The sequence below is a fragment of the Hyperolius riggenbachi genome, chromosome 4, assembly GCF_040937935.1.
Source record: "Hyperolius riggenbachi isolate aHypRig1 chromosome 4, aHypRig1.pri, whole genome shotgun sequence".
NCBI lineage: Eukaryota > Metazoa > Chordata > Amphibia > Anura > Hyperoliidae > Hyperolius > Hyperolius riggenbachi.
Genome location: NC_090649.1, coordinates 234,599,392 through 234,616,736, shown reverse-complemented (window position 1 = coordinate 234,616,736; position 17,345 = coordinate 234,599,392). Strand labels below are relative to the sequence as shown.

General features: G+C 42.9%; 1 protein-coding gene across 2 annotated transcripts in view; it reads left to right on the top strand.

Annotated features, from left to right (window-relative positions):
* Nucleotides 1–16,890, top strand: part of COL9A1 (collagen type IX alpha 1 chain) — a 220,785-nt gene extending 203,895 nt beyond the window's left edge. For both annotated transcript variants that reach the window (XM_068281455.1, XM_068281456.1), the window contains exons 37-38: nt 8,563–8,640; nt 15,851–16,890. In XM_068281455.1, coding sequence (XP_068137556.1) covers nt 8,563–8,640; nt 15,851–16,044 — 272 coding nt within the window. In that variant the 3' untranslated portion in view covers nt 16,045–16,890. The remainder of the gene's footprint in view (nt 1–8,562; nt 8,641–15,850) is intronic.
* Nucleotides 16,891–17,345: the final 455 nt, after the last annotated feature.

Here is a 17,345-nt window from a genome sequence, read left to right as displayed (position 1 = left end):
GCAACAACCTTATTATCTTCTTGTATGTAGGTAGGCATAGGTAGGTGTCCCAGTAGTTAGCTAGGCATAGGTAGGAGTCCCAGTATAGGTAGGTAGGCATAGGTAGGAGTCCCAGTATAGGTAGGTAGGCATAGGTAGGAGTCCCAGTATAGGTAGGTAGGCATAGGTAGGAGTCTCAGTATAGGTAGGTAGGCATAGGTAGGAGTCCCAGTATAGGTAGGTAGGCATAGGTAGGAGTCCCAGTATAGGTAGGTAGGCATAGGTAGGAGTCCCAGTATAGGTGGGTAGGCATGGGTAGGTGTCCCAGTAGTTAGCTAGGCATAGGTAGGAGTCCCAGTATAGGTAGGTAGGCATAGTTAGGAGTCCCAGTATATGTAGGTAGGCATAGGTAGGTGTCCCAGTAGTTAGCTAGGCATAGGTAGGAGTCCCAGTATAGGTAGGTAGGCATAGGTAGGAGTCCCAGTATAGGTAGGTAGGCATAGGTAGGTGCCTCAGTAGTTAGCTAGACATAGGTAGGAGACCCAGTAGTTAGCTAGGCATAGGTAGGAGACCCAGTATAGGTAGGTAGGCATAGGTAGGTCCCCTAGTATAGGTAGGTGCCCCAGTAGTTAGGTAGGCATAGGTAGGTGTCCCAGTATAGATAGTTAGGCAGGGCCTGGCTGGCACAGTACTAACAATTACCAAGGTCCAGCTGCAACAGATAGGGCTGTATAATGTCAGTGAGCAACACACATACAAAAAAAAAACACATCTGGAAAACATTAGCTCTCAAAAGAGCTGTTGAGGGGTGCTATTTTAGCAATAACAATCAGCTATGCCAAGACAAAGACCCTAACTAATCTTTCCCTAGGAGGACAAGTCTACAGCAGCTGTCCCTAGTCTGTCTCTAGCAGGCACACGAGTGAGTGTAATGGCCGGCAAGCCTGTCTTATATAAGGGGGGGTGGGGCTCCAGGGCTTAGTGTAGCCTGAATGGCTACAATGTGCCTGCTGACTGTGATGCAGAGGGTCAAAGTTGACCCTCATAGTGCATTATGGGGCGAATCCAAGTTCCGCAAAAGTTTGTTTAGTCCAGGCGAATGCGAACCCCCAAAGTTCGCCTGGAACCGTTCGCTGGCGAACCGTTTGCTACATCTCTAATTGTGGCTATAGCGGCTATAGCAGCACCCAGTGGATAATCTGGACCCAGGAGGTAACAAGCATAACCAAAGTGATGGTGGGCAGAGATTGTATTGGAGAGAGCAGTGCGTGGTAAGTTACCGGGTAACCGTGTTTGGTATAGATATAGGGAGGGTTAGTGTGAGAGGAAGGGCACCCAGTAGTAGCAGAATGTAGAATCAGAATCGCATAACTAGAGGAGATCAGCCCCTGCAATTGTAGAGGGCCCAGAGCTGTGGGAGGACCCATCTACTAACCTTCCCTTTCTCCTATATAGGGAACTATCCTCCGGATCAGGTGTTTTTGTGGCTATACTTGTTATGGGTGTGAAGCTCATGATGGCCACACTTGTTTTACCCTTGTGAGATGGGCCCCAAAGCCATAAGGTCCACCAAGGGCAGGCAAGGGGACATTTGGGGGCCCGATCAAAATTTCACTGGGGGCCCCATAGATTGTAGTTATGCCACTGCATGGTAGGAGGGAAATCAGCATCAAGAGGCAGTTCTTTTTTCCTCTCACCATGTATCTGCAACTTCCTGTAGGCACAGTTATTTATCACCACCCAATGAAAATTAAAGTAAAGTCTTTTGACTTTAACACTTATATGAATTTTGCAGTGCTGTGTATTTTATGCTACAATTAGTGAATTGCATTTATTTTAGGTACAGTAAATGGAGTGACTATAGTTACAATTTAGTTAATGAAAAATGTGTTTCATTCTATAATAAAAGCCACTTTTAATATGATTATTTAATGTCACACAAATGTTACTGCAGGATGACAAGTAATTTTAAGAACAAAAAAAATGTAGGTGACATTAAATTAAACATGCCAACTCTGGTTTGATAGATGGGGAAGTTTTTAATAGGAACAACCATCTTGTCTCATGATGTGTAAATTCACCGTAATAGAAAAAATAACAGCATTTGTTAGAAAATATGAGGTACAGTGAGGTAGCAATTTATTAAGGTGCTGGAGAAGTTCAACAAACCTTATTTCAAAGACTGTCCTAACTAAAGTAAATATAAGAATAGCACCATAAAGAAAGCTTACTAAGGAATACCCAAAGGAGATGTGACTTATATCTCTTGGCCAGGACTTGAAGATACAATGAATTCACAAAATGCTAGACTGTACCCCTGCAGGGAGATAAAAATGTCTGTAGCATTATAATCTTGTGAAGTCAGAGTCCTTTAATTATTTACAGTGCAGGTGTAAAGGTTTGATCTCAGCATAATCTCATGAATTATACTACCTGTGTCACCGGCAATTACCACAGAATGACTAAACGTGGCAGTAAGTCACTGTAGGATGAAAGTTTAGAAAGCTTATTTACAAGAATACATTTAATGTTTAAAGAACCACTTCTTTATGCATAATGCCAATTTTTAGAAGGTTATTAGTTGATAACTGCATATTCCTGAGGGTTTTTCTCTCTGCTACTTCAAAAGTACAAGTATTTCTATGTTAAGTATCCAGGGTGATTATTGCACGGCACCTGTTGCTTAGTAACACTGATGGTCTGCCAAGGGCTTCGAAAGCAGCTGCTAGTCTGACTCTGAGGTGATTACAACTTATTACCTTTGTGGACTTACTGGGCTTTTTAAGATGAGCAAACTGTTTTCCACAAATTGATGAATTGTTGAAATATACAGTATGCCATGTACTAAGGATAAAGAACAAAAGTCATCCAGAAAACCTAATCTACATTTTTAAAAGTCTCTAAGTGCCACATTTTAGCATTCCTAGCATGGGTCATAACAAAACATGGTAAGGGTTTTTGAAAGGTTAGTGAATTAGCAGTAGTGTAACCCTTACTCATTTACATGTAATTGGAGTGCAAACCTTTATTTCAGGCTAACTTCATAGTTCTGGATTTATTAAAGAAAAGCACATGCTGTTATTGTGTATGCAACGGCAGCAGCATAAACTCAAATTCACTAATCTTTTAGAAATCCCTGCTGTGCTCCGATATGGCCCAGGTGAAAGCTGCAAGCTTTTATCACCAAAAAGCTGACACCTTAAAACATATAGTCCAGATTTCCTGGTCCTGTTATGTTCCTTTTCACTCCCCAGCTTTACAATGTAACTGAGCCTAAGCTCGGGTACAAAATCACATACTTACCTAAGAAGAGGTACCGCACCTAAGAAGAGGGAAACCTTTTTTTTTTTTCCTATAGAGGCTTGTCATGGCATCCTCCGGTCTCATGTTGCCTCTCTCGGACCCTTCAAAGATTACTGACAAAGGTTTGTCGGTAATCTAATTGGGACTATGCTCCTCTTCAAGCACGGGCGTCGCCATACTGTGCATGTGCGGTACGGCTATGCCTGCACATTAAGCCTTGCATGAGTGGCTTTGTGCTACTGAGCAGGCATGTCAAGAGATGCCCTAGTATGTCAAGACATGCCTTAAAGTGAACCTAAAGTCACCCAAAAAAAATGAGATGAACCCACCTGGGGCTTCCTTCAGCCCCCTGCAGACGATCGGTGCCCTCGCAGCCCGGTGCGGTGCGGCCTCCTGGCCGCAATAGCAGCATTGGTGGTGATATACAGGCTGGGAACTCGAACAATCACTCGTGTTCCCATGGCCTGTTGGCCAGTGATGGCCAAACCGGAAGTGTTCGCTGGCGGGTCCTGGGCCAATTGGAGCGGGGCTGCGAGGGCACCGATCGTCTGCAGGGGGCTGGGGGAAGCCCCAGGTGAGTTCATCTCATTTTTTGGGGTGACTGTAGGTTCTCTTTAATACATCTGGAGATGCCTTAGTATATCAGAAGATTCTAGGACATGCCTTAGTACATCAGGAGATGCTAGGAGATGCCTTAGTACATCAGGAGATGCCCTAGTACTTTAGGAGATTCTAGGACACGCCTTAGTACATCAGGAGATTCTAGGAGATGCCTTAGTACACCAGGAGATGCCATAGTACATCAGGAGATTCTAGGAGATGCCTTAGTACATCAGGAGATGCCTTAGTACATCAGGAGATTCTAGGAGATGCTTTAGATTCTAGGCAGGGCCGGATTACCGACCAGACAACAAAAGCAGTCGCTTGGGGCCCCCATTCAGAGTCAAAGGGGCCCCATCAGCACATAAACCAGCCCTCGCCATCCTGTCAGCGGTGGCTGGATGGTATAATGGTTAAAGGGACTCTGAGCAGTACAGTAACTATGGAAAGATGCATATCATTTTAAAGCTCTCTTTCTCCTCTTTCCAACGATATATAAACCACCCTATGCCTTTTAGTTTTCGCTATTTGCACGATCAAAATCGCGGCCATGGCAATTTCCAAAATAGCAAAAACTAAAAGGCGTAGGGTGGCAGTTTATCTATCATTGGAAAGAGGAGAAAGAGAGCTTCAAAATGATATGCATCTTTCCATAGTTACATTGTATTACACGGGACGACTTTTCTCCAAAGTCGGCAGCTGCATTCAGCACAATGCAATGAAATATAAGGAACCCAGGGGGATATAATTACAAACATCATGCTGGTAGGTGTGAGGATGTAATTAATTAGTTGTGGGTATGCTTAAAGGCATACCCACAGGCACTGCTCAGAGTCCCTTTAAGGGATCTGCCTCTGACACAGGAGACTAGGGTTCGAATCTCGGCTCTGCCTGTTCAGTAAACCAGCACCTATTCAGTAGGAGACCTTAGGCAAGTCTCTCTAACACTGCTACTGCCTATGGGGCCGCGTACTAGTGGCTGTAGCTCTGGCGCTTTGAGTCTGCCAGGAGAAAAGCGCGATATAAATGTTATTTCTCTTGTCTTGTCAAATGATGCCATGTGCTGCTGATTGTCTTCAGAGCCAGGCTCTCCTCCTAGGTCCCCCTCCTGCTACTGTGTGCTCTGCCGCTGCCCTCTACTCCCTCCCTTCCCACAGAGAACCACAGCTGCAGCAAGAATGATAGCAGCAGATGGCAAACGCTCACTCACCTATCCATGATCCAAGCGATAGAGATCCCGTCATCTGAAACCCATCTGTCTCTTCTACAGTGCAGCCGCTCGCTCTAAACTTCCTGATTCTCAGATCAGACAGGAAGTAGGAAGTAGTAATAGTAGTAGTAACAGAGCGGCAGCACTCTAGAGGAGACAGATGGGCTCCGGATGACGGGACCTCTATTACTTGGATCGCAATAGGTGAATGTGAGTCATCTGGTGCTGTCATTCTCCCCCGCTGCGGCTGCCTTCTCTGCTGGACTATCGTATTCACTGGGATGGAGGCTGCATGGTGGCTGTCTAGTTTGGGAGGAAATCGGTTGTTCGGTGGTGGGGGTGGGTATGTACTTCTGTCTGGGGAACGGCTTCCAGGTTTGGCGGTGTCCAGAGCTTTCTGCTATTGTCAGGCTGGAGATGCAGAGGGAAAGTGCTGCTGCTCTGATATCTGGTGCCCTCTTCACAGGGGTGCCCCAGCCCCTGAGTGCAAATGTCCCAGCCATTCATCTCTCACTCTGCATTTTGCCGCTGCTATTCCCTGCATTGTGCACCCACAGAGGAATGCGGGCTGTTGCCCATAGCAACCAGTAGCTCGACTGCCCCGGTGTGTGCGGCATGTTGCTGTGCAGCTGCATCTTCTGATTCTATTACGACATGATGGGGGGGCCCAAATCAGTTACTTTGCTTAGGGCCCCATTTAGCCTTAATCCGGCTCTGATTCTAGGACATGCCTTAGTACATTCTGGAGATGCCTTAGTATATCAGGAGATGCTATGAGATGCCTTAGTAGATCAGGAGATGCTAGGAGATGCCTTAGTACATCAGGAGATGCCTTAGTACATCAGGAGATTCTAGGAGATGCCTTAGTACATCTGCAGATGCCTTAGTAGATCAGGAGATGCTAGGAGATGCCTTAGTACATCAGGAGATGCTAGGAGATGCTTTTGTACATCAGGAGAAGCCTTAGTACATCAGGAGATTCTAGGGCATGCCTTAGTACATCTGCGGATGCCTTAGTACATCAGGAGATGCTAGGCAATGCCTTAGTACATCAGGAGATGCTAGGAGATGCCTTAGTACATCAGGAGATGCTAGGAGATGCCTTAGTACATTAGGAGATGCCTTAGTACATCAGGAGATTCTAGGAGATGCCTTAGTACATCTGGAGATTCTAGGACATGCCTTAGTACATCTGGAGATGCCATAGTACATCAGGAGGTGCTGGGTGATACCTTTGTAAATCAGGTGCTTATTCATACTCATGTATGCTAGATGACATATTAAATAAATATGTGATACTTGTTTTTATCATGTTTATTAACCAACTCTCCCTTCCTACACCAACTTCTCCAACCCTCATTTAATGTACTAAGCATTTGCTGTGTCTCTATAATTGCTTATGTATAACACTTCTTATACTGTACTGATTTTTTACATACCTTTTTAAATCCCTGCATACATTTTGGCTCCACCCCACACTACCTTAACCACTCCCACCACTTTTAATCAAACTCTTGCATGAAGGCAGCAAAAACCTTGATGTATGAACACACGCATGGGCAAATAGATTTTCATAATAGTCAATTATTTATTAAAGTGAACCTGACCTGAACTCAGGAGAAGGAAAACATATAGAAATGCACCCTGCATGTATTCAGAGAGTTTAGGCTGTCTGATTCCCCCTCATTTGTGTCTAATCTCAAGTTGTCATTTTATCCCTCCTGTGTCAAATGACCGCCTATGGCAGATAAGCACAGGCGGTAAACAATATGTCTGCTTCCATGAATAAGGAAGTAGTAACAGTGCATTCTAGGACATGCCTTAGTACATCTGGAGATGCCATAGTACATCAGGAGATGCTAGGAGATGCCATAGTACATCAGGATTTGTATCAGTTGTAACAAATAAATGTTTTTTGTTTAAAGGTTATTATTCTGTTGTGTATCTTTTAGAGCAAAGAGGAGGTCTGAGTTCAGGTCAGCTTAACCACTTCCGGATTCTCGGTGCGTATATGTACGCCCCTGAATCCTGAAGTGTATTCCATGGAAACGGCCGCTCGTACGAGCGGCCGTTCCATGTCAGTTCACGGAGGGTGTCTCCGTGAACACCCTGCGAGCCGATCGGTGGCTCGCAGGGTAAATGTAAACACACGGGGAAGATCTTCCCCGGTGTTTACATGTATACGGCGCTGCTGCGCAGCAGCGCCGTAGAGGAGATCGGCGATCCCCGGCCTCTGATTGGCCGGGGATCGCCGGCATCTGATAGGCTAAAGCCTATCCCATCAGGCGCAGGATGGAAATCCGTCCTGCGCTGCTCACAGGGGGAGGGAGAGGGAGGGAAGGGGAAGGAGGCCAGGAAACGCTGCGGAGGGGGGCTTTGAAGAGCCCCCCCCCGCAAGTGCAAGCAGCCGGCGGCGATCAGACCCCCCCCAGCAGGACATCCCCCTAGTGGGGAAAAAAGGGGGGAAGTCTGATCGACCTGGCTGCTATCTGATCGGTGCTGCGGGCTGGAGAGCCCACGCAGCACCGATCAGCAAAACCCATAGTGGTACAGAAGTGGTTAAACATTTCATGTACACCGTCAGGAGAATAAACAAAATAGAATTGCTCTGTCCTTCTGACGTTCACCTTTCTCAGCCTGATTTATAACACTCAGCTAAAGCAGCGGGCACATTGTAATTCTTAATTGAGATGATAGAAAACTCTTCCAATAAGCTAATCATATTTACAGATCATGTCACAGCAAAATAATGTAGCATGTAGTCCCAAAGATATAAAAGCAGGTGGGTAATCACATTTACATTATATCAAGTCTGAAATGGTTTACACTAGTTTTACGATACTTTGCTATAAACTCTGGTGTCTGCAGTATATCATTGGTAGCTTAATTTATTAGATTACTGTGCAGTGCATACACTGTATATCTGTATGTAGCAGAGCAGTGTAAAATCAGCATTACTGTGTCTGCAAGCAGGCAGCAGACATTAAAGTCTACCCGCCGAGACGATCTCAGTGCTATATGACACTTTCACACAGCAGCATGAAAGTGTCAATACATCTTCAGATTCTCATTTTAATGTACCAGGCTCCAAGAAACACTTGCAGAGAGTTTTTTTGTTGTCAGGCTATTTACAAAGCTGAAGGATGGGGAAGATCAGAATATATTTCCTTTTCAACATGATTCTTAATTTGTACTTTAACCTTTGCTATATTTATTGTGTGAAAGAAGAATCTAATTTTTCATATTTATATTCTGCCACTGCTTTCAAGGCTGCTTTGCATAATTGCATAAATGGCATATGATTCATAATTCCAGATCCCCAGGGAAGAGTCATGCAGTGCAAGCTATTGTGTGTCTGAAATACAGAATGCTTTTAATAGTAGGAGGAAAGCAAAGGGAAATGATTTCTGCTATATAGGAACATCATCCAGTCACCTGCTCTTTATTAATCCTCTCAAGTATTGTTGTAGGTGACTCTGGAGAAAGAGGAGAGAGAGGATTACCAGGAAGAGGACCAAAGGGATTGCCAGGGATACAAGGTCTTATAGGTATGTGTTTAACTGAAAGCTTTAAATATGTGCAATGCAATTATGGATAAGTGTTCCCCAGTTAGTTGCTGGTAAGTCTCCTGTTGCTCTGAAAACCCGCTAGTCTTGCTCATGGTGGACACTCTGCAAGCCATCAGCTTTGAAATTGCTGTGATGTCTGAACACCTGCTACACACTTCCTATAATAGTGTTTCAAACTAAAGTGCATTTTTCATACATTTCTATTCCAGTCAATAAGTGAGCCTGCCAAGGCATCTCTAAACTCTTGTAGATAATATGGAAGTTGTATTCAGTAGAGGGAAGCAGGAGGCTCATCTCAAAGTGGACCTGTGGGTAACATCACGTCAGGAAGTGAAGAAAAGTCTGCGCACTCAGAACACTGACATAGGCTTTAACTTTTACCATTAAAACTGTTCTGGTTTTGACAGTGGCGTAGCTAGAGATTATGGGGCCCCATAGCAAAATTTTCATGAGGCCCGCAGATGTAGGCATTCTTCAGCAATGCGACCTACCCTTACCCTATGGATATGAGTAAATTGGGCAATTAAAATTCCAATGCGATCTACACTGCATTTAGTCCATGGGCACTTAGACAAATTCATCGGGTCAAGGAACACAAGAAAATGAATGGTGAATAAATCACGTACCACCTGGGTCCCCTATGCTCCAGGGCCCCATAGCAGATGCTATGGCTGCTATGGCTATTGCTATGCCTTTGGGTTTTTAACCACTTCGCATCCAGACCTTGTTTTCCCCTTATTGACCAGAGCAGTTTTGACGCTTTAGCGGTGTCCCTATTCAATCAGCAATAACTTTATCCCTACTCACTACACCTAAATGATCTATATATCGTTTTTTTCAAGACAAACCAGGCTTTCAATGGGGGGTATTTAGTCCCAAGAACAATTTTGTTTTCTAGGCATTTTAATTGAAAAAAGGGAACAAAAATTAAAAAAATGCATTATTTCTCAGTTTTTAACAATTCCAGTTTAAAAATAAAAAGTACCACAGTTTATAAAACCATTCCACCAGTTAATGTCCCCCCTAATATAGTCAGATGTGCCCCGAGTATCAGCCCAACCTTCCCAGTTTAGCCAGATTTGACCCCAATATCGGCACCCCGGTATAGTCAGATGTGTCCCATGTATCTACCACCCCCCAGTACAGAGAGACAGTAACGCTGCCAGGATTGGCACCCCTCATTATAGGCAGTTGTGTCCCCCGGATAAAATTTCCCCCTTTATAGCCATATGTACCCCCAGAATTGCCCCCCCCACCAATTATAGCCAGATGTGCCCCCAGTATTAGGTTACCCCCTCCCCCAGATAATCAAATGATCCCCCATTGTCAGATGTCATCCCCCCAGTTACCCAGATGCCTGGCAGTTTTTTGCACCCCCAACCCCCCCCCCCTCCCCCCCCCCCAGTGTGGGTAGCCAGATGTATGACCCCCCCCCCCCCATTAGGCAGCCCCTCCGTGCACAGATGCTAAAAAAATGTAAATAAAGCCACCTCTCTCACCTTACCTCGTTCCAGCGATGAGCCTGCAGCCCGAGCATCCGATCCCAGCTCTGATCTCAGCCGCGTATTGCCGGTGACCCGGGTGACGTCATCAAGCCGGGACCCGGGTCACCGGCAATACGCGGCTGAGTTCAGAGCTGGGATCGGATGCTCAGGCTGCAGGCTCATCGCTGGAACGAGGTAAGGTGAGAGAGGCGGCTTTATTTACATTTTTTTTAGCCATCTGTGCACGGAGGAGGGGGAGATGAAGGATCACGCTGTTTGTTACAGCGGTGATCGTTCATCCGCGGGGGGGTCACTAATTGGCTACAAGGGAATATGTTCCCTTTTGCCAATTAGTAAGGCAACCGACAGTGCCGGGGGGTGCGCTCTGAAGCGCACCTGTCCCTGCACAAAAGGGCTTAAGGCAGGTCAGTATATCTACGTGGCTGTGGCTTGGAGAGTGCCACAGCTGACGTAGATATACTGTAGTGGTGGGGAAAGTGGTTAATAGAATATCTATGCAAAGTCACATAATACCATTCAAGTGCCTAGTGATACCTATATTGTTAATAAGGACCTTGAGTATCACCCACCTACATTACCAGTAAAAAAAATGAAAGCCAATATGAGCTGAGCTGAGCTGAGCAGTGTGCCACACATACACGCAGAGGGAAAGTGCCACAGTTTAAAAAAACAACAGATTACATCATAACAACTTGGGAGCAGTTCCTGCAACTGCAGGGGGGGGGGGGGGTGCAGAGCTGTAAGGGAACCCAAATTACACTTCACCTCCTCTGATAAAGTGGTCCCTCCATCAGATCATGTGGTTTTGTGGCACACTTGTTATTAGTGTGAGAAGATTACAATGTCTACAATTGTAACCACCCACAAGGTCATAAATGATGAAGTGAATATTGGGAGGGGGGCTACATCTAAGTTTTTTGGGGATAGGGGCATGACATACAGCTATGCTCTTGGATTACAGTATAGTATGCTGTATGGTACCATGCTCCATAAAAAAGAGTGTCATTGGGTTTTGTAATAAAAGTTGGCTTATATAAGGCAGATAAATAGTAGCTATTGCTCTTTTACAGTCTTAACATCACCACCCTTCTTTTATGTAAGAATATATTTAACACACTGTAATATTCAGAGTGTTAGAATATTTTTAGCTTTGGTATTTTAGCAAACGCTCAACTAAGACGCAAGCAACAGCATACTATACTTCTTTTACCATTTAAAAACAGCGGGATAATGTACATTTCTAAGAAAAAATACCTACCGTAATTGTAAAGGGTTGCCGTAGTTAACAAGAAAGCAGGTATGATCTACAATTGCATTTGGGCACTGAGACACACTTTTTCTATCATCCAAAAAATTTCTTCTTAATGTCTAAAATACCCAAATTCTAAAAAAAAAAAAAAAAACAACAATCCTTGTCAAATAAAAACAATTAGTGCTGTTCACACAGGCAGCAATGCCAAGGGATATGCAAAGCTCAGCATTGCTGCTGGCCATGGTGGTGTACGACCTTGGCTCCATTCAGTACAAATGAATATATTTGCCTGCCTCCATTGGTAGAACATGTGCAATGCAACATTTGTTTTGCAGCTGAACACTGTGGACACAAGACAGGAAGGGAAATGCCTTTTTTAGCAAATTTACTATTGTTTTTAGAGGCTGACTTAAGATAAATAAAAAGTAGCCTTCAGTCAGTTCACAATACTAGGCTCTGCATTCCCCCCAACTTGTTATTGGACTCTGATGATCATTTCACATCATGTGACCCCCAGCAACCAATAAAATACCACCCAGGTATTACCATTCTAATGGATGATTAAAGGTTTGCTTGCTCTAGTAGAGTTGTTTTTTGTAATAGAAGGAATGTTCACTGGCTTTGATGTCCTGTGGACCTTATCGTCAGCGTAGTGCTTGGAGAAACAAAAAATATGACGTTTGGAAGTATTAGATAAAGCAAGAAACATTTCTGCCTCCTGCTTTGTGCCCTCAGCATTTATCTTGCTATGAATACATTTTGTAGTATATGAAATTCAGATACCGTCTCTGCTTGTAAACATTAGGCAGCATTGGTGCAGCTTCTCCCCCCCCCCCCCCCCCCCCGTGCCACAGAAACTTACTGCTGGGAGACAGGAGGCAGACTCTGTGATATGCTGCTCACTCATGCTGACACACAGGCCTGTCTCCTATCTCCCATCACTGACTGCAGGCAGTGCTGTCTGAACATGCTGAATTTACTCATTAAATCTACAGTCTTATGTGTTTATGTGTTATGTTTATGTGTTATGAATCTGCTGTAGTGACAACTTAAAATAGTTACTGTACTATACTTTGTAGTGATAATCGTTACTTAAATGGAATCAATCACAAAATTGCACTGTCAAGTTAAAATAGCTGATATTTTGAAAATATGCCTATCCTCAAAGGTATCTGTTACAATGGAAAATACCTGTGCGAGCAAGCAGTCATAGAATAAACTAGTCCCAATACCCTTTACTGAGTTATTGTGCTTAAACTAGTATGGCACATGAGAAATGAAATGGCTGCTTCTACGAGAACCGCCCAGTGAAGGTTTTTTTTTTCCTTTAATTCCAGAAAGAACGCCTTTAGGGTAGAGACATATACAAATATGATCATCTGAGTACATACATCACAATGTACCTTTTACAGAGAGGTTTGATCAGTTTTGCAGATATTTATAAAAATGCAGCAATTCTATGAAAACTGTCAACAGGATAAGTGCTACATAACCAAAACCATGAAGGATTTCCCCACTTTTTGTATTATCTGTAGTTAATGAGTTTTGATATGAACCACTTATTTTTAGTTCAGCATATTCATGTTAAATGAAACTTTTTTTTATTACCTCAGTGATGTGAATATACAGTAGGTCTATAGCTGTTATTGGCACATGGTGCTTTCTAGTATGTTTGTGATAATTTCCATGGAGACCTGATGAGGACTAATCTATAATACCCTTCTGTTGCCCTAGTAGGAAGATTTGCAATGCACTGTGTGTAGTTTAGAGTTCCAGGTTCAGAAGCCTGGAAAGTGATAAAGTACAACATTAGTAGTGTTGCTGTTCAAATTCAGAACATTGTTCCAAATTCACGGGAACACCACACTTTAGCACCATTCAGCACTGAACCCGTGGACAGGGTCGGGGAGGGAGATACATACTCTTTCCAAAGAAGGAAGTATTAGTGTCCCATGAAACGTGCCATGAAGTGCAAGTAAGTAATCTCCCCTGACCCTGTCCACAGGGACAGTGCTGAAAGGTGCTGAAGTGTGGTGTTCGGGTGAACTCGGAACAACATTCCAAATTCGAATGCCAACACTAAAAATTAATAGTACAATCAGGTCTGAAATGAACAGAGTATTTGGTGAGAAGCTTGTAATCACAATAAAAGGAATCAAGATCAGGAGTTCAGGGGGTAAGCAGAGGCCTCATAGGAACTTAAATTCTGTCAAACTGTTATGATGACTGGAATCCTTAAATATGGAGTTACATTGCATGGACTCAAAAACGGCAGAAAGTCATTGGCTGGTAGACAGGGAAAGTGCAATATAGTCCTAGTACACATTCCAGGCAGCAACAGAACAGGGAGCTGCTGGATACTTAAAGGGAACACAAGGCTAGAGGGATATGGAGGCTGACATGTGTGTTTCCTTTTAAATAATGCACATTTCCCGGCTGTCCTGCTAATCCCCTGCCTCTAATACTTTAAACCATAAACCCTGAACAAGCATGCAGTTTAGACAAGATTAGCTGCATGCTTGTTTTAGGTGTATTATTTAGACCCTATTGACCAGAAAGATCAGCAGCACTGCCAGGCAACTGGTATTGTAAACAATGTTACAGAGGCGCCAGAAGGATAAAAGTAGATAAAATGTTTAAAAAACAGGGAGGTAATAGGTGGACTTACCTCCCCGATGCAGACACAAGTAAAGGTCGAGTTTACGACAAATTAACGATTTATTTATATACTCCAATATTTTGCAACGCGTTTCGTGGGTTCAACCCACTTCATCAGGCTATAAACAGGAACAATGAGACACTTGTAAGCAGCTTCAGTCAGCTTAGCGCCTCTGTCAGGCAACTGGTATTGTTTATAAGGAAATAAATAGGGCAGCTTCCATATCTTTCTCACCTCTGGTTCCTTTTAACATAACCCCCCTTCAACCTCCTCTTGAGGAGTGGCCTTCTGATGCTCCATATAGCTCCCAGTATTTCAAGGTACTAGCCATGAGAGTTCAGGAATGAGAAATCCAATGCAATGGGTGAACCCTCGGTCAGGGTTCTGCTGACATCTAAACCTGGGACTTTTGCACTGCAAGGCAAGAGTATTATTGACTACTCATGCTGTCAAAAAAAGAACTTACAGTGAATCCGAGGTGAACTTTTAATCATTGCATAATTGTGTTCCTTTCCTATTGTTTATAGGGCATTCCTCAAGCCAAATACTTTTTTGTTTTTGTTTTAATACTCTAATTCCCTATAAACTAAATGAACCACGCCCACAGGTTTTCAGAGAGCCTTGGCTTTAGCAAGGGCTCATGGAAGCTCAGTGTGGGCCGGAGGAGGAGGAGGTGCTACTAGCCATTGATTTCAGAGGCAGAGGGGAGGAGGGAGCAGGGGGGATTAGGTTTTTTTCACAGGCTTAGTGATCAAGATACAGGTAAGCCTGCCTCTGTGTAATGTTTACAAACAACATGGCTGCTGTCATTGTATCACAGGAAGAAATAATAATTTTCTATTAAAGCTGTTTGCAGCTATATTTGCTGTTTAAACTTTAGATAAGATATATAGACAAGTTACATGTTATAGTTAGTTTTTCATCTCGGATCCGCTTTAAATGGAAAATCTGCCACACTTTGCATGAACTGATGAATATTACTATTATAGCATGTAGAATGGAAACTAATTTGGCTTAGTGTTCAGATGTATCACCTATTCTTATACCATCAGTTAATGTACAGTAGATGCAACTATACAGAAGACTTCTGCCGTTACGTGTTGTGATATGAATTCCATGCAAGAGGATAGCCCCATTTACATTTGAGCCAACAGTTTGTTCTTTTGCGCATCATCTCCTCCATTACAGCAGTTTTTACAGGAGTCTCACTAATCATCTGCTGTGATAGTCACACGGAGAGTTGTCAAAAAGCAAATTGGGTAACCATTTCCAAAATTATAGAAAAGTTTTTCCATAAACACTGATAAGATTAAATATATTCATCTGATCTCAGTCACCTCTATAACTAAAAAATGTCCAATTTGTCATGTATATGCTGGCTGGATGTACATTTAGCTGGTAAGCTGCCTATCTGAAATAAGTTAGAAACCGAATTACGCTCAGCTTTCTTGTAAATTCCTGTAAAGCAGGAGAAGATTTTGTGCTCCTCTTTGAAATTCTCTGCTAGATAAATTCCTGTAATCATTTTGTACCTTAGCTTGCAAGGTCTGGGTCATATATAAGTAAAGATTAGTTGGATTTTAGGCTTTTGGTGTGATATATGTACTGGTGAAATGTGTGTCATGCAATCTGAGAGTAAGATCACCGAGTCTTATTAAATTCTAATGCCTCTCAGTACCCAGTTTTATTCACAGATTATTTCTCAATATTTTTAAAGTTCATCTGTGCAGAGATTGATATTTCTAAAACATCCCTTTTTTATGTTTTCAACAGGTGAACCAGGAAAACCAAGTTATGGCAGAGTAGGTCGTGATGGTGAGAGAGGACCACCCGGTCGGGCAGGACAGCCTGGAATCCCTGGACCCCCAGGTTCTGCTGGCCAAGCAGGATACTGCGATCCTTCTTCTTGCAGTCTTCAGGCCCTCGCTGCTCCACAGTCTGCTAAAGATATGAAAGGGCCAGAGTGAGAAGATTTTGAACTGCTAAAACCATGTTAATGTCTGCTCACAGAATCAGCATAAGAGATTGGAAAGTGGAGAATGGATACACAAGGCCTTTTTCAATCCTCAGCGGCAGGCATTAACACAAAGTGACATTCATGACTTAATAAAATTCAAAAAGAAAATGGTGCTTAATATTACTTCCTGAAGACCCTCAAAAGCAGCTGTGGAGAACTAAAAAACAAGTTTGTAAGGTGTCGCCCCCCCCCCCCCCCCCCAGTCCATGGATGAACAATTGCCTTGTATTTACCTCATATTTTCATCACAACCGTAGTGTATATAAACCCACTGTCCAAAGCTACACAAAACATACATAATACTATGCAAAAGTCTCTTTAAATGTTCTTAGTTTTATAATGTTATAAATGTCTGTCCCTGTAGCAAAATTAGACATCGGAAAAGTAACAGCATCCCATCTTTTAATAATGAACTGTGTGTTTTGTATCTTTGTACATTCACTTGTAAAAAAGAAAGAAAGACAGAAATGGTACCTGAAAAAATGTGGTGCAACATGCCCTGTAAATCTCTGTAAATGTGCAATAGGCTTAGCAATATGTTTTGAAGATGCAGCCTCACTGAAGACAGTGACTTTTGTTGTTTCCTTTAGCTTATTGTGTCTCTAAGCATTGTGGGTATAAAACCTGTATCACCTGACATCTCTGTGCGACATCCGCTCTGCAATGTGATCAAAACAGTAACAGATTTTTAATATCCAGAAATAAAATTGTTTTATAACTGAGAATATTTATTTTCATGTGGCATCTCTGGTTGTATGGAAAACAAGAAAAGAAAGAAATAAATACTGTTTCGTAACCCTGTGCAGTTCTTCAGTGTATGCTCAAGTGAAGTTAAAGAAGGAAATTGAACTAGACCCCTGAGGAGACATCTGCCTTTCAGTTTCAAACATTTATTCTGTAATGAGATAAATTGAAAGTTTCGATGTATGCTTAATTTATCATTTGCTATATGGAAACTACAGGGGTTATATATCAAAGTAATAGCATTAACTTTAATTAATGTTAGGAGACCCATTATAAACATATGGTGATAGCTTTGTGGCAGTTCTCTCTCTTATTCTCTATTAGCTGCGGGTGACTTGCGGATAGTTACAAAGATCAATAGTGTGTGTCAAAAATAATATATCCTTTGCAAAATGTTGTTTTTACCCATATGCTGAAAGGTCTGTTCCTTCTGAGGGAGTGTGACTGAACTAGGTACAGGGAAGCTCATCCCTTTCAGAAAAATAGCCAAGTTACACTTTACAGCTT